General features: G+C 42.6%; 2 protein-coding genes across 3 annotated transcripts in view; one reads left to right on the top strand and one right to left on the bottom strand.

Annotated features, from left to right (window-relative positions):
• RAB5A (RAB5A, member RAS oncogene family) overlaps nt 1–16228 on the top strand; it is a 32710-nt gene extending 16482 nt beyond the window's left edge. Inside the window, exons 3-6 of one of the 2 annotated variants that reach the window (XM_068965483.1) lie at nt 8661–8812; nt 9121–9243; nt 11186–11279; nt 14739–16228. In XM_068965483.1, coding sequence (XP_068821584.1) covers nt 8661–8812; nt 9121–9243; nt 11186–11279; nt 14739–14854 — 485 coding nt within the window. In that variant the 3' untranslated portion in view covers nt 14855–16228. The remainder of the gene's footprint in view (nt 1–8660; nt 8813–9120; nt 9244–11185; nt 11280–14738) is intronic. The other variant, XM_068965491.1, reaches the window with a different exon arrangement.
• A 59-nt stretch (nt 16229–16287) lies between these two features.
• Nucleotides 16288–18110, bottom strand: part of PP2D1 (protein phosphatase 2C like domain containing 1) — a 44440-nt gene continuing 42617 nt past the window's right edge. The window contains exon 3 of the mRNA XM_068969636.1: nt 16288–17087. Coding sequence (XP_068825737.1) covers nt 16288–17087 — 800 coding nt within the window. The remainder of the gene's footprint in view (nt 17088–18110) is intronic.

The following is an 18110-nucleotide window of genomic DNA, read 5'->3' on the forward strand; positions in this document are numbered from 1 at the left end:
GGTTGAAAACTGAGACCCCGCAGCCATGCGATGCGGCCAAAAAGTAAAAAATAAAATAAAATGTCTTTCACAGACGTATATCCCTTCAAGCTAAGTTAGCTTTATCACGTTTTTCTTTCGCTGTTTGTTGGGGAGCATTTGTCTGACACTGGTTACTAGCTTATAACAGCCTCTCCCCTTTCCTCCCTTCTCTCATATCTCTTCCATTTCTTCCCCGTATGTCTTTCACAGACGTATATCCCTTCAAGCTAAGTTAGCTCTATCACCTTTTCTTTCGCTATTTGTTGGGGAGCGTTTGTCTGACACTGGTCGTGAGCTTGGGACAGCCTCCCCCCCTCCCCCCCCCCGACGTCTCTCCCATTTCTGCCCCGTTCCTCTGTGTTCTGTGCCTCCGTTCTGCTCCCTGGTTAAGTATTTTGCTACATCGCTGTTCTATACACGCCGTCTGGTGAGTCCCCTTGGTGTGGTGACCACAGTCTGTGAGCCTTGAGGATTCAAACACTGTTTTTTTCTCGGGTGACCAGGCTTGGTGCACTAGCTTAATACTAACCAAGTTCAAACTCCTGCGACTGACTTTAGAACAGCATGCGTTAGTGCACTGTTAGACGTCCCCCTGTGATCCTGTTCAGCTGGACATCGACTAGCTTAGTCCTGCTAGAGGATTCCCTTAGAAGAGCAGTGTCCTTTAAGACTAACTGTCAAGCTGTGATTGATTGTGAAATGAAAAAACACACTGGCTTTTTTTACTCTTTTGTTATTTCTGAAAAAAATTACATGAATTAGTCTTTTAAAAAGTGTCTCTTCCTCCTGGACAGTGTTAGAGAAAAAGTGACGATCACGGTTTTACCTCATTTTGCATGACTTCCTGCAGACTCTGCCCTGTGTGTCATCATGCGCTCCAAGATTGTGTCACTGGGCAGCAGTTATTTCAGATGTTGCTTGAGTGATCTTTGTTGTGTTGAGATGTGCATAATGAGTTCTTATAATTCTAACCATTTTAAAGGTGCGTTTGGCATCAGGCACATCCGCGCTGTGGTGCAGGCATCATGTCCAGCCCTGCTCGTTAAACAGGGACGCCCTGTGTCCCACCTCCATCCCTGCCAAGTACCGTCCTGTTTGTGAATTTGACTGCTCTGGGAACCTCACTCATATGTGAGAAATTATATGATGGTGTCCTGTTATGACTGGCTTAGTTCACTTAGTATGTGATCAGGGCTCATCCATCTTGTGAAGGTGCCAATTTACCCTTATTTTTATAGGGAAGCTGATATCCCATCGGCCACATTTTGCTTTCTCGTCCACCCTTCGACGGACTCTTTGGTCTCTTCCACCTTTTGCCTATTGTGAGTAACACTGCTGTGAATATTGGTGTACAAATACCTTTCATATCTTTTGAGCATATCCCTGGAAGTGGAATTGCTGGATCATATGGTAACTCTGTGTTTAATATTTTTGAAGAATTTCTATGCCATTTTCCACAGTGGCTGCACTTTTTACATTCCCACTTTGAGTGCATAAGCTTTCGATTTCTCTACATCTTTGTGAACTCTTGTTTTTTGCTGTTTTGACAGTAGCTATTCTAACGGCATGAGGTGGTATCTTGTAGTATTGACTTGCATTTTTCTAGCAGTGACGTTGAGCATCTTTTTGTGTGCTTCTTGGCCATTTGTCTGTGTATTTCCCCGCCTTTGGCCATGCCACATGGCTTGTGCAATCTTAGTTCCCTGGCCATTTGTATATCTCTGGAGAAATGTTTATTAAAGTTGTTTGTCCGTTTTTTCTAACTGGGTGGTTTGGATTTTTTTGTGTGTTGCTAAGTCGTAGGAGTTCCATGTGTATTCTGGATACCAACCCCTTGAAAGTGAGTGTTAGTCGCTCAGTCGTGTCCAGCTCTTGGTGACCGTGGACTATCGCCCCCAGGCTCCTCTGTCCATGGGACTCTCCAGGCAAGAATACTGGAGTAGTTGCCATGCCCTCCTCCAGGGGATCTTCCCGACCAGGGATCAAACCCGGGTCTCCTGCCTCACAGGCAGATTCTTTACATCTGAGCCCCCAGGGAGCCCCAGGCTCTTCTCAGGCTCTTACCAGATGTTTCAGAAGGAGCTCAACGTGATGAGTGTTAGGTCATCTCATAGAGTGGATTTACCTTGGGGAACGACGCCGTCTTCTGGCTGCGCTGGGTCTGTGTTGTGCCTTGCAGGCTCAGTTGCCCCATAGCGTATGGAGTCCCGCTACCCTGACCAGGGGTCCAGCTCGTGTCCCCTGCACTGGGAGGCGGAGTCTTAACCGTTGGACCACCAGGGACCCCCTGCCTTGTTTCTAATACACGATCTATATAGTAAGGTTTTTACCTTGCGCTCTTCTGGAGTGTTTGCTGTCTGAGTTTAATTGCTGTGTGCGTTCCTCTTTGTCCCAGTCTGGTTTTATCCCTTCCTAAGCTCTTCCCTGCTTCGTCGACCTGTAGCTCTCCTGGGAACGCGTTGTCTCCATCTTTGCTCTGTAACCTGGTGCTCTGTACTCTAACCTCCTGTACACACATGCAGCTTTAGTGGGAAAGAAAAATGGCCTCAGCGTTTACTTTTTCTGTTGTTGGCATTAAACCATCCATACACTCCTGTCTGTGCAGTTTTATCGTCTGAAGTCAGTGCTAACCTGTCTGATAAAATTCATTCTATTAATATCATGATACTAGCGGCCGTTGCTTCCCTGTTTCTCAGCAAACCAGCGTCTGCCTCCACAGAGGGCTTTGCTACCTCGTTCTCGGTCAGTTTTCGCCATCTTTCTTCCTGAAGTTGGATCCACATCCATCGGACTCAACCGCTGACTTACTCGGCTCTAAAACCTTTGGGGCTTCCCCTGCACGTCGCTTCCAAACAACCTTAAACTTGGATTTTATGATCCCAAGTCCCTGACCTACATCTGAGATCCTGAACAAAGCTCTTCCCGTCTCTAACTACTATAGCCTTTTAGTTTTAATAGGGCATCAAATCCGCCACTTTTGTGAAAGTTTTATTTAAGGGAGGACATTTACATATGTATGTATGTATTTATATTTATGTATAAAAATTTTTATATAATTTTGCTTTTTGACAATTAAGAGGTCATTTTGTAAATTTTAAATTTAGTTCCTTCTTAGTGCTTACCAAGCCATCAGTGCCTTTCATTTATACATTATTGTGTTTAATTAATTTAGTTATTTTAATTGGAGGAATCACCTTACAGTATTGTGGTGGTTTTGGCCATACATTGACAGGAATCCGCCACGGGTGCACCTGCCCCCCATCCTGAGCCCCACCCTCTCCCCTCCCCTCCCGTCCCTCTGGGTCCCCTCGTGCACCAGCTCTGCGGGTGCCGTCTCACGCATCACACCCGGCCTTGTCGCCTCTTTCACACGGCAGAGTGCACGTGTCACTGCCGTGCCCTCACCCCGCCCTCGCCCAGAGCCCTAAAGCCTGTGCTTCACATCTGGGTCTCTTTTGCTGTCTCGCATACAGGGTCATCGTTACCATCTTTCTAAATTCCATAAATATGCGTTAATATACTGTATTGGTGTTTTTCTTTCTGGCTTACTTCACTCTGTATAATGGGCCCCAGTTTCATCCACCTCATTAGAACTGATTCAAATGTATTCTCTTTAATGGCTGAGTAATACTCCATTGTGTATATGTACCACAGCTTTCTTATCTATTCGTCTGCTGATGGACATCTAGGTTGCTTCCATGTCCTGGCTATTGTAAACAGTGCTGCGATGAACACTGGGGTACACGTGTCTCTTTCAGTTCTGGTTTCCTCAGTGTGTATGCCCAGCAGTGGGATTGCTGGGTCATAAGGCAGTTCTGTTTCCAGTTTTTTAAGGAATCTCCACACTGTTCCCCATAGTGACTACCGGTTTGCATTCCCACCAATAGTGTAAGAGGGTTCCCTTTTCTCCACACCCTCTCCAGCACTTATTGCTTGTAGACTTTTGGGTAGCAGCCATTCTGACTGGTGTGAGATAGTACCTCATTGTGATTTTGATTTGCATTTCTCTGATAATGAGTGATGTTGAGCATCTTTTCATGTGTTTGCTAGCCATCTTATTACATTAGGTTATTTCTCACTGTTAAATACAAAAATACTTCAAACTTAAAAGGTGTGTTTCCCTACCCTCCTTGTTCCCATACCATCTTTAGAGATTCCTCGAGATGCTACAGTAACAAATAAGAGCGTGTTTGTGGCTCTGCCACGTGCTGGCAGAAGTGTTTCCAGGACAGTCACACAGTGTCTCCACCAGAGCGTGAGTTTGGCTGTGCTCTGCTTCAGTTTCATTTTTCAGTCTTGCTTAGTTAAGGGATAGAATTTAACTGTTTTTGCTCTGAGAATGATTTTGTTGATTACTAGTGGTCTTGATTTCTTTCTGTGTTATATGGCTTTTGTGAATTTTGTTACGTATTTATCTTTGATGTATGTTTTCTTAAGATTTACATGAGGTTTCTGTATATTAAAAATCAAGCTCACAGCATCCGCTGTAGAAGGTTTCTAGATGTGTTTGTTCCTGTGTTTTGAATGTGTGATACGTTTTAATTACAAACCTAAAGACCTTAATTTTTATATAATCAAAACTGATCTAAGGATTTGGGGTCAGTTCTAATAAAGTAATTCTTTCCTATCAATTTGGTGAAATAGTAAGTTGAGGATTGGGGTGATAACTGGTCCCGTGTGTTTTCTCTTTTGCCCTCTGTTTAGTTCGTGTGGACTCATTTTACTTGTTTGAATTCTTATTCGTTGTTAACCTTTGGTTACTGTTGCTGATGGGGACGGCCTTCCCTCACCTAGTGTACCGCAGTGTCCCCTCCTTGCTCACTGTTTTTCGGGGTCTTACACATTACACGCTGTGGGGTTTTGCAGGGTTCCCGTTCACAGTCTCAGCTGCTCTCAGCTGACCCCAGGCTCTGCCACTCAGTAACCTGCAGTGTGGCGGAGACTGCAGGGTCAGCCGCTGCCAAGCTTGCCATAGGAACTGATGGCGTCAGCTCAGGGGGCGCCTGTTAGACAGGCCGGCACCCGTATCTCAACGCAGCTTTGTTTTTCTCTACCTGTCGTCTGCGAACACAGTAACTCTCGAAGTGATAAAAGCTGTTTCTTTGTGACATATGGGCCTGAAAAGAAAACCAACAGCTATTGCTGGTGATGGAAGTGAAGAGGAAATAGAAGGGGCCTAAGAAAGTGATGGTTCTTAGTGAGAAAATAGACGTTTTGGATAAATTGACGTGGTTTTGCAGATTCAGGTGAGTTGGTGGTTGGTTAATGCTGCTACAGTATTGATGTAGTAGTTGATGTTTGAATGCTAGAATTTATGTTTACAACTTTATAAATGACTAGTAATGTCCTTTTCGAAGCACTGAGGATTTGAAGATATCATCTATACTTGACTGACTCATGGGAGAAGTGAAGTCCTTCATTAGTCCTTGGAAACTTGAGGATTTGGGGTCATCCTGATGGCCGTGCAGTATGACGTTTATAACCCTGGGCTGTTGGAGCCCCGCGTCTCTGCTCTCGTGGCACTGCAGCACTGTTAGACGGTTCTCACTTGTGGCTGTGCTCACATCGGTCCACTGGCCTCTGATGCTGGCCTTTCTCTCCTCCCCCCGAATCACGCTCTAACATACAGTGTTAACAGTGTGGTGCTACTAAGTTAGAAAGGTCTTGTTGGTAGTTTGAGGTTGTGTTAGTTACATCATAACTTGAGAGAGGCCTTTTGAAATACCTGTTTTTTCCTATTTGGAAACTGTAATTAATCAAAATAGTCCAGAATAATTGTACATATCTGTTACGAACTTCAGCAAGCTTTTTGAATATTTATATGAGCTGAGATTTATATTAGATACTGGATATGGACAAGAATAGATTGTTTCTGGAGAAGAAAATGGCAACCCACTCCAGTGTTCTTGCCTGGAGAATCCCAGAGACGGGGGAGCCTGGTGGGCTGCCGTCTATGGGGTCGCACAGAGTCGGACACGACTGAAGCGACTTAGGAACTCTCAGTCTAGGAGAAAAAAAGATGCTGTGCACCAGTGATTATAGAAAGTGTGAAACGTTTCCTCGCACAGGGAGCTCTGCGAGTGCGAAGACGGGGCCTGCTGGAAGGGTGTGATGAGGAAGGCTTCCCAGAGAGTCGATGAGCGAGCTGACTGTCCTTGTCATTTGCTAATTTGATAGGGACCGAGCCTTCTCCCACATTCCACTGAAAACCTGGTCACTGCTTGTTTATTTAAGGCAGTTACCTGGATCTTTTCCAGCCAGTTGAAAGAACTTACTGTCTGCTTTGTTTTAGCTGGTGTCTTTGGATTTTCATTTCAGTCTTCTTCCTTCGTTCAAATAATGTCTCTTTCTAATAATTTGTTACTTACTAAGAGATTTAATCATGATTAATAAATATTATTAATTAATATTAAATATTACCGTGTTTAAGAATATCTGAAGTGATATTATGTGATTGTGATCTTGACTTTCATATCTGGCTTCTAGATTCAGAGAGATTACCTGAGAGTTTTGTGTAAACTGCTGGTTTCTGGCTTAAGGGTGAAATTGACACTTGATCTGTTTTACAGAAGAATTCTGTGTATATATTAGGAATATTGACTCATGCCCTTTTATAGTTTATTTAAATAATAAATGATTTTTCTTTTTTAGCCTGCTGGTGTAATAGCTTTGTATTTCTGAAAGAAACTACTTGGTCATGGGGTTGTTACTCTTTTAATGTATTGGCTGAAATTTCTTTTTCCTGTGTTTTGTCATTTTGTACATGCATTTATAAAAAAAGATTGGTAGCCTTTTGTGGTATCTTTAACTGGTTGGAGAATCAGACTATATTTCCTTTAAGGCAGCATAATTAATAATTCTTTACCTGAGCCTAGGGTTGATTATGAAAGTGTAAATGAATCTGTTTGTTATCACTGTACTTTGTGGTTATGGAACAGAGAAAACAAAAGTCTGAATGCAAATTATAACCCAATTTTTTCAAGTTGCATCAAAGTATACTTGAGAAAGGGATTGTATTTTGTGATCCATTCCTTACCTTTTTTCCCCTCTCATTTAAAAAGGAGTACTTAATTTTTTTAAGTGTTTAAAAATACTGATTCTGCATGAGAACTTTTCATCTCTGTGAAAAAGTGGCATAGTACTTTTTTTGGTATCCTTTATTCTACATACCAGATACGGAATTTTTTTTAATATTATTGCTGATTTTGTATGGTAAAAGAAGTTTTCATTGGTGTATATTTTAAATATGACTAGCCACTTGTGAGAATTCACAGAACTATTAATAGAACTTAGCTGAAGATAGACATTTCTATTACGATGGTTACAAAATTGAGATTATAGTTGTTGATACTAAAGCCATCATAGCAGTCAGTTGACCTAATAAAAATGGCATGAAAAATGTATGTTGCATTCCATATAAGCGATGTAAATCGAATTAAACTTGACTTACCCAGCATAGTGATATTAACTAGTAAATCCCTTAAGATTGACATCACCAGATAAACTGCTACAATTTACAGGAGTGAATAATAATTCTCTTACATGGGAGGACAGAGTATTTGAAAACTTTATAACTTAAGTCTGTGCCAGTTTCAGAGAAGGACTGGAACACACCTCGAGCTAAAGGAAGAAGGAAGAAGCACACCGACTGGTGTGGATGGTGCAGGGCGTGGTGACCGAGGTTATGAAGGAGGGGCCTGGGGGTGCTACCATGTGGCCCCCATGCTGGGAAGCGGCTGGGTGTCGGTCTTGTTGACCTCTCGTGCCGCTAACTACTCCTGAAAGGTTAGGGTTAGGGTTAGCCATACCTTAAAGTACAGTTCAGTTGTTTATAACTTACCTCTTACAAATCAGTTTCTTATTCTTCATAAATATACATGTGGTCTTTCCTGATGCTTATTTCCAGGAGAATCTTGTTTATAAAAGACATTTTACTTCATATTATTCTCAGAAAACAAGTGAGAAAATACGTGATACAGTAATTATTTGTGAGATATGTCAGCCATCTTTTTAAGAGCAGAAATACCATTGTAAAATGTTACTTTCTTATTAAAATCTGAGAAAAGAACAGATGAAAAAGTACAAATCAAAAAATCCATAAAGCAAAGGATGAAAGCCAGGAGTTGATACTGAATCTCTGTTAATAAAAGTCTAGGTTGAGGTAATAACGATTACAGAAATTAAAGTCTCATAATGCTTGGAAGGAATAATACAGGAGACACACTGGCTTGGTGGTGATGAGCTGGCCCTGAACTGCTGCTCTCAGTGTAGACGGGAGTTACAGGCCTGCTCGTCCACCACCCCCACTGGTCAACAATATCAACATGTGTGTTTCTTAAAGCATTTTACAATTTAAAGCTTTTAAATTCACAGTTTGTAAAAACAGCTTACGAGCTGTATTAAAGTTATTTGATATTATACTTTTTAAGAATGTAAGAGGCACTTTCAATCTGTGATTTTATTACAAAGGTTTTATATGCAAGCATTTATTAATCTAGCTTTGAAGCATAGATCTTGCAGGTATTTAAAGTCACTGTTAACTGTGAGTATGCAGTAAATAAGGTTTCCAGGTGTTTTCTATAAACTTAAAATATTAGGAGAAAAATGATAAACTTACTGCAGACATTTTCTTCTTTCAGCTGCTTTTCTAACTCAAACAGTGTGTCTTGATGACACGACGGTAAAGTTTGAAATATGGGACACGGCTGGCCAAGAACGGTACCACAGCCTGGCGCCCATGTATTACAGAGGAGCCCAGGCCGCCATAGTCGTGTACGATATCACAAACGAGGTAAGTAGAGATGCATTCTACACTGAAACTTGTTTGAATATCCGTTTCTAGTATTCAGAATTTCAGTTACAGAAGAGATTTTTTAAACCTTTGTTAGCCAAGTATGACATTTCTGCCAAAGCAGAAATAGAAATAGCTTTTATGAAATAGAAAAGCTGATTTTTAAAAACATGAAAGTGTCTCAAATAATACAATAGTCCTAAGAATTTCTTTCCAAGAGTCACATTGGACAGTCTTTAAAGCCTCATCTCACAAAGACTCTCCTTATTCTTTGAGCCTGTGCCAAATAGCTGTTTCTTTGTTCCCAGGAGTCCTTTGCCAGAGCCAAAAACTGGGTTAAAGAGCTTCAGAGGCAAGCCAGTCCTAACATTGTAATAGCTTTATCAGGAAACAAGGCCGATCTGGCAAATAAAAGAGCTGTCGACTTCCAGGTATGCTGAATTTAACTTGTGGGTGCATATTTTTCTTCTGTGTCCACACTTGAATTTTAAAACTATACAAGTGATAAAAAATTTTTAGACAAATGGTATGTGGTATGCTTTGTAATTAGACATGTGGTATACTATGTAATTAAATCTCATGATAATAAGATCTCAGACTCACAGACTGACTTAAAGAATGAACTTAATGGCTAGGGGGCAGTGGGGGGAGGAACAGTGAGTTTGGGATGGACAGGTACACACTGCTGTGCCTCAAAATGGATAAGCAACAAGGACCTGCTGTGTGGCATACGCTGCTCAGTGTAACAGCTTAAATGGGAAAAGAATCTGAGAGAGAATAGAAGTGTGTGCATGGAGCTGAGTCACTTTGCTGTCTACCTGAAACTAACACAGCATTTGTAATCAACTATATTCCAGTATAAAATTTTTTCCAGTATAAAAATTTTTTTAAGAAAATTTATATCCATCTGAGAATCTCACATATGGGTAAAGAAACTCACAATAAAGAATTTTAAGATATCTTTATTTAATTGTAATATACAAGCTGATTCAAAGATTTTTGTTGACCTAAACAATTACAAAAGAAGTTATTTGTTCACAAACAGTATGGGAGTATATAAAGGAAAAAGTGGTTGCCTCCTACCCTAATCCCTCCAACCCTCACATACACTTCAGTATCCTTCCTAACTTTTAAAAATGTACCTCTGTGTATCAGCACACATAGGCATGCCCACAGAGTCACATGCACCTGTGTAGCTGCTCTTAAAAGGTCTTCAGAAATAAAGGTTTTAAAATCAAGTTTGCATGTTTTCTAATACAGCTAAGTAAGAATGTTCTTGCTGCAAAAGTCATTTTAAATAAAGCAGCTGTCTCTAGTTAGACGTTTTTAGAATCTCCCATCCTCTCGCTCTTCAGCTTCTCTACCAGAGGAGTTTGCTTGTGGTCGCTAAGTGTACGGTCAGTGATGGGATGGTCTCCTTCTCCGGTGCTGGAGTGATTCACACGGGAGGAGGAGCGCTGGGTCTTGCTGCGTTAAGTAGTGAGCTGAGCATGCGCACGTGTGGTTTCCTTCAATTCTGCAACAGCCCTGGGAGGGATGGTGTCTCTGCTCCTCTTTCTGAGATCGGTACCTCCTCAGCACAGAGGCAGAGCAGGCGCATTAGAGTCAAAAGCGGGCCTGTCACCGAGCATTTCAAAGGAGCGTCGCTTTGTTTTCTTTATCACATCGGGAAGGTGACTGATGGTTCTTCACAACAGCTGTGAGGCTCGAGAACAATAATACAACCAGACTGCAAAGCACGACACAGTGAAGTAGCAATAAAACCTCGAAGATGACGCGCGGCCCTCAGCGCGGGGCTGCGGGAGCCGTCGGCCCGAGGGACACACGGCGGCGTCCCGCGGTGCAGGCCAGGGTCCAGAGTTCGGTTTCCCTTCGTCATCCTTGCATAGAATGAGCGCCAGTAAAATTGAACTGCCATAGAGAGCAGAGAGCTTCCTGGCATTTAGAACAGAGTGGCCTCCCCCCTCTCCCAGAGAAGGGAATGGCGCCCCACTCCAGTGTTCTTGCCTGGAAAGTCCCGTGGGTGGAGGAGCCTGGCGGGCTACAGTCCAGAGGGCCACAGAGAGTCAGATGCCGCTGAGTGACGACACCCCCGCCTCCCTCAGACCCGTCATCTGAGAGCACGTTTCACGGGAGACCAGAAGAAGCAGGCTGGGATGGTGCGAGAAGTTAGGGCAGGAAAAGGAAATTATAACTGCAGTACCCTTACCTTTGTTACAGCTGTAAGTAATTGCTTGTTATACAGTTGTTGGTTATAGGGGATCACGTTGGAATAGTACTAAGGAAGCCTCTTTTCTAAATAACAAAATAAGGGAGGTATAGTAATAGTGTGTAAAAGTGGCTCATTTATCTCATTTTTTGTTACGCAAACAGGAGGCGCAGTCCTATGCGGATGATAACAGTTTATTATTTATGGAGACATCAGCTAAAACATCAATGAATGTAAATGAAATATTCATGGCAATAGGTAAGATTCGCTTTTTTGCACACAGTAAATATAGTTAAAACAAGTTATACTGGGGGCATATTTGGTTTGACAGTCTTCTTTTTGTAAAAAAAAAAAATTCTTGTTTTTTTTTCTTTTTTTACTGATTATACCCATGAAACATTACTTTGTTAGGGATATTGTTAAATTTGAAAAATTATTACTCATTAGGTTACAGTGCTTTCAGTTTAGTTAAGTTTCTTCTAGGTGAGTTCAAGGCCTGAACTTGGAGCTAATAGTTCAAGCGGGTAGATTTTCTGAAGATTTCACTGAAAATTCTGGATAAATACATTTTTGTATTAGGTCATATTATAGCTTTTATATAAAAGAGGGATAAGCTCAGTAATGTTTTTCAGTGCAACATAAAGTCTTAATGAGATTTTTCTCACTCATCATTTACTCATCTCTCCTTTGTCCTAAACAGAGCACTGTTTTTATTTTTCAAGTTCTTTTTAAATCATTGATGACTGACAGGTATAACACTGATAAGTACATTGTACATGCAGATTGACAGATTGTTTTAATGCAGATACTTTAACAGAGAACATTTCACAGCTTTGAGGCACGGAGGACAGGAAGGAAAGCCAAAGAGCGCCTCCGGTCCCTGTCGCCTTGGCGGCGTTTGACCCTGCAGGACGCTCTCACCTTTCCTCTGAGAACCGTCAGTAATAATGAGCGCTCTTGTGCAGTCGTTGACTATAGGTGATAAAGTTTAGTGGGAATAAGGAAGCCTCCCTTTTTTGTAACAACAATTAAAATATTTTTATTGACCCTTGCCTTCTCCTGGCGTGGGGCTTCCCTGGTAGCTCACCTGGTAAAGAGTCTGCCTGCGATGCAGGAGACCCAGGTTCGTCCCCTGGGTAAGGAAGATCCTTTGGAGAAGGGAATGACAACCTACTCCAGTCTTGCCTGGAGAATCCCATGGACAGAGGAGCCTGGTGGACTGCAGTTGTGGGGTCACAGAGAGCTGGACATGCCTGGGTGACTGACGCCACCCTGCCTGCTGGTGGGCTGAAGGGGCAGGCTCTCTGGGAAGGGCACCCACAGGCTGCTGCCCCGCACCGCTCACGTGCCGAGCATCCTGCGGCGGCCCTGCACACAGCAGTGATTACCACCTGGGATGTCTACACCCTGGATCCCTAATAAATTTCCTCTGATACTGAAGTCATAAATTAACCAGTTAACAGCTGATTGAGAGGCTAAAGAAAACCCAGTAAGAGCGGCCAGCGCGGTCGTCCTCTTCCTAGATAAGGGAGTTTAATTGTGGCTTCGTTTAGTAAAACCTTGCCTGGTTTGCTGTGTAAAATATTTTCCTGAGAAACTCAGGCTTGCAGGTTATTGGGGAAATACTAGCATAGTTAAGAGGGATTATGCGACGTATATACTTTTTTCTTTTTTTAATAAATGGAACAAATCACACCCAAAACCACATCTGAAAAGTTAATAACAGGAAATTAAGAGATGATGCGCCCTTCCAGTCAGGCTGAACTTTAAACCTTTCTTTCCGACGCTATTAAAACTCCACCAGATGGGCTTCGTTTAATCTGTCCCTTTTAGTCAGGCTGGCTGATACTCGCTGATGCTCGCTGATAAGGGTTTTTTTTTTTTTTTTTCCTTCAGAAAGTAGTCTGTGTATTAGAGCTTCTGTTTACACTTCTGAAATTAGAATTTTTTTCCCTTGAAAGAAACTCCAAGTGTAAATTGAATTGTGACCTCTCCATTAGTACCTTAAATAATTCACACAGTGAACTTATATTTGCGCTTTTGATGACTTCCCAAGTAGAGTAAACTTGTTTAGTGGGAGAGTCTACAATAAATTTATCATCTGCTTTTAATTTGATAAGGTCTTCAGTGGCTTTTTCCATTACACATCTTTCTTGATTCATGATTTTTAGCTTCTTACAATCCTAATCAGTTCAGGGTCAGATTGGTAGGCTGCAGCACTCAGTAAGATAGGAGACGACTTCTTTTGAGACCCCCTAAAGATACGTTTTAGATTGTCTTAACACAGTAAAGACTGACCAGTATAAGTTAAAGGTTCCTCATTCCAGCTTACGTCTTTCAGCCCCTGATTCACTTAGATCTAATTACAAAAAGCCCTTGCGGAAGTATGCTAAAGGGAGAAATGATCACTCGGTCTAAAACAGCATGTTGATTATAATAAAGTTTGTAATATTAGCCTACTCTTTGTCCTCACGGGGCTTTGTTCGTAAATACATTTGACTGGAAGTGCAGCCTTTTGTTACCGTTCACCCTGCCTCTCCTGGAGCCGTTGCTAGAGAAGTGGCCCACGGTGAGGCTTTGCTCCCCAAACCTTGGTGCTCCTGGCTCCCAGATCCAGTGTCCAGCCCAGCATCTGGGATTCTAAAGATGATCGGTGCCGTTGTGGAATGGTCCAGCAAAGGGTAGAAGGTCCAGGACACACCTAGGCAGTTCCATTTCCCAGCAGAGCCTGTTTGGCTTTTGTGTAACCCAAGCCATGGCTCAGGCCAGGCTGGATTCCTGCCAAGGGAGGGCCATCCCTGAGGCGACAGGAATGGTCGGTGCTCGTAGAGATGCTCCATAAATCTCATCAGGCAAGGGTCCTTGAGACCCAGGCGGACTGCAGGTAGCGTTCTCATCAGTGGGGCCCACGCTGCGGAGCATTAGCAAGGCTGACACTGTAGCTGCAGTTGTGGGGCCTATCCACATGTGGCCAGCCATGCTTATCTGGCTCAACATTGGAAACCGGTTTTTTGAGATAGTGCCTTCAGGATCAAGTCCATTTATATCAGGCAGCGCTGTTGAATCAGATTAGGATTCTTTATCAGCCACAAGAGAGGATACAGAAGGTAGAGGTGTATAAGCGAGGAAGGAAATAGGAGATTCAGTCTGTTATGATGCAGGGTAATAAGCTGCTCAGTAGAGGACACATTCTACTGAGGGGATAGTGCTCTCTGTCCTGACTTGCTCTGGAACGCGTGCGGCTGTCCGGAGAGTGCCGGCGGGCAGAGCTGAGCTTGTCTGTTTTGGTTTTTGGCTGCGTCAGGCGGCTTGTGGGCTCTTGGTTCTGCAGCCAGGAATCGAATCCGTGCCCCTGCTCTGGGAGCTCGCAGCCTTAACCACTGGACCCCAAAAAAGCCCTGGAGCCGAGCTTCTTGGATATAAACATGGTGGCTGCTGTTACCTTTATAACTTCCCATTTCCTTTAACTAACAGGAGTCCTGGTGACTGCGAGGAGAAGGGAATGGCAGCCCACTCCAGTGTTCTTGCCTGGAGAAGGGGAAGCCTGGTGGACTGCCCTCCATGGGGTCGCACAGAGTCAGACACAAGTGAAGCGACTTAGCAGCAGCAGCAATTACGAAATAAAGCATAACCTTTTCTGGTATTGTGAACTGAATCTTTAGAAACAGTTAAATACAGCTGTTCTGATTGTGTTTGTTTTGATAATTTATCCCTCAGCTAAAAAGTTGCCAAAGAACGAACCACAGAATCCAGGAGCAAATTCCCCCCGAGGAAGAGGAGTCGACCTCACTGAGCCCACACAGCCCACCAGGAGTCAGTGCTGCAGCAACTAACCCTCCAGGGTAAACTCCCGGAATGCTCTTCTGCTTCCTAGTCGTGAATAACAGTGGAATTGGAGCGTTTAACCAGCCCAGTGTGACTTCCAAAAAGAAGAGGCTTACCAATAGTCAAGTTTCTAATACAGAATTATTTTCAGTGTTTTGACCCTAATCATTAGTGGCATGCGTGCGGCCCTCTGACCGTGTCTCGGCAGTGAGGGGCGGGGAGCCGTGTGCACGGCTGTCTCCTTGGAAGGTTAGCGGGGTTCACTGCTCTTCTCCAGGGATGTAGACAAATGACTCTGAAGCCACAGTGAACCAGCCAGTTCTGTGAAAAAAATTTGGAACTTACTCATTTGGGCTTTTCAGAAAAAACTTCTTGCTTTGGAAGGAGGTTCTAAAGATATTTATGCTTAGCTGCCATATCCAGGCAACCTGTAATTTCTCTTAGTGTCCTTATTTAAAGTATACATTCCACATTTTAACAAATTTGCCACAAGGAAACAGTCCCACATCTTCAGTGGGAAGAGATGAACATTAGTGGCATCTAAATTACAGCGAATCCTGTTGTTTTTTAAAATGGGGTAAAATGCATCTTAAAGGATAGTGTTCCCTTCAAACATGTGAGTTCTTCAACAAAAATGAAACAAACCAGGTGTCTGTGATTTCTGTGTAATCACTGCTGGCCATTGCATAGGTTTTGTTTGGGTGTAGGGAGGGGGCCTTTGTGCCCTTTGGACATAAGTATAGTCAGTGCACTAACAATTATGGACAGTCAAGCTTGATCATTTTAAATCCGCTCTTCAGCTGCACTGTAAATAGGGGCCTGCTTTGTCGTCTCCAAGTATGTTTATTACTTTTCGGTAATATTTAAGAGTTGCTTAAAAGTATACAAAATGTACAGTTACTAAAACAGCTAATTTTTTCCTTTTCTCCCCCTTTGAAAGGAAGGGGCTTCAATTGTTCCTACCTGGCTAGAACCATGATAAAAAATGTACCAGTAATTTGTAACATAAGTATTGGATATGTTAGTAACAACCTTGCAGCCTTGTTTTCCAAAGTTCATTTTATTTTGATCAGTATATTGCACTAACTGTTTTAGGCATTTTCATTATATGAAATCTACCATGTGTCCGAGATGATTTAATCTATTTAAGTGTTGAACTGCTAGCAGACATGTACATCTACAGTGATTCCGAATTAGTGAGGAGAACAGTTCACCAGTGCTTAGTTTCATACTGAGGTGCTCAGGGTGGAATAAAGTGGTATTAAAAAGCAAGTACTGGTTCTCTTCTTTTTTCACGTGAACTTACATAAATGGCATTGTGTTACCTGAAACCTGCTTCTCTGTTTTCTTCACTGCATTCTTAAAAATGGATGCCTTGTTCTGGTACCTGGCTCATTGAAGAACTGTCTCCATGCTTCTCTCCTCTGGATAGCCAGCGCTTTTATGTCAGCAGCTGATGCTCGGTTCCGTTGAGAAGTATCACCACGACCGTGATGTTGTCTCTGGAGCCAGCCGCTAGAGCAGCATTGACGAGCTCGTGGCTGACGTATGCGGCAGCGCCATCGTAGAAGCTCCGACTGCCGAGTCCTCCCTGTTTTTCTCTCGAGTCTTTCGGCTGTCTGTCCACGCTGGTCAGTCCGCCAGTCCCTTCCTCGCTGCAGGGGTCACGAGTAGTCTCTTTTGGTGGGGATGGTCCTGAACTTTCGGGATCACAGATAGAATGTTCTGAAACTGGCAGGTTTTCTTTTGAATCCCCAGTTGGCGCCCGTTCTCCAGATCTGCGCTGGAACACTGTGTGGATGTTATCTGATCTCGATGTGGTTTGTTCACTGATGGGGCAAAGCAGAGACCCTCTGGGTGGTGACGGTTGGTTCCCCGCGGCGGGACCCCATGTTTCTCTGTGTGCTTGGAAAGCCGACATGGCAAGCGCGGTGACCTCCTTCGTGTCCAGAACTCCCCAGAGCCCATTGGTGCCCAGGATAAGGAACTGACACAAGTCATCTGTGGGCACAGAAATCGTCTGAGGTGCTGGGATGACGAATCTTTTCAGCTTGAGATTCCCATGGAAGCCGAGTCCTCGTGTGGTGGCCGTCTGCCCCTGGAGGAGGCCGTGCGGCACGTTGGCGCTGATGACCGCTCCCTGCCGGAGCACCCGCCTTCTCTCCTCCACGTTCCGGGTGGTGTGCTCTTTGGTTAAGCAGAAGCCTTTCCCGTTTCTGCATAAGACCGCTTGCACATTACCTAAAAGATTTTTAAAAATTGGTCCTAGAGATTTATAACCAGTTGTATCAAACATGCTGTTAACTTCATTAATTTGGTTCAGCACATAGACAGCAGACCATTAAAAAAAAATGTTTTTAATATATGTAATATTCACATCATTATTAGAAGATTTATAGTAATTCAGATTTCAAACTGGAAGGCTCGTTTATTCCTCTTAGCAAACTTAGTGTTTAAAATATATTTAGTATTGAAACAACAAACTACAGATAACGAAAAATCTCTTTATGAAGCAGCTTCTGAGTATTATATATAGAATCAAGAATTAAACTTTTTTCTAATCTATATTCCATAGAACAGACTTTTTTTAATGTTTTGATAAATGCCTTTTCAATTAAAAAGCTGATTTTTTTCTAAGAGTGGAGTTTGATAGTTTTTTAACTGGTTAAAGTTAAAACCTAAATATATTATAGGTATGGATAATTATTAAAAATTATAATGCCACTGTTAGTATCCATCTTACTGGGTTTGTTATGTGTGTTACAATTCACTCAGCCAGCCCTGGGAAGAGAAAATAACGTGGTGTTAGTGTGTGAAGTGGATAATATTTAGCTAACATTAAACCCTTTGATTGGAAACTGAGGTGTTAGAGTTTGCTCATGGTTCAGACAAACCTGTGATGTGTGTTTTATTGAAATCCTAAGAAAATTTAAATGTCATCCTTTGAGACAGTTTGGAGGATGGTTTTATTACCAAACTTTTCTTTGGTATACAAAAAAAAGAACTTTTTTTTTTTTAATTTGTTAGGAAAAACTGATCTTCCCAAAGTTTTTAGGAACATAATTGTATGTTTATAATACCTATGAGAATTAATATTCCTAGAATCATAGGCAAAATTTGCATTACAATATTCTGATTTCAAGCATGGTACTGTCCCTGGAGTCAGAATTTTGTTGTTGCAGCCCCTAGTTTTGAATCCCCTCATACCTTAGGTAAAGGGACTTAGGTGTCAGAGGGTAAGTTTCACACCCCTAATCTGGACAG

This window comes from Capricornis sumatraensis, chromosome 1, assembly GCF_032405125.1.
Source record: "Capricornis sumatraensis isolate serow.1 chromosome 1, serow.2, whole genome shotgun sequence".
Taxonomy (NCBI): Eukaryota; Metazoa; Chordata; class Mammalia; order Artiodactyla; family Bovidae; genus Capricornis; species Capricornis sumatraensis.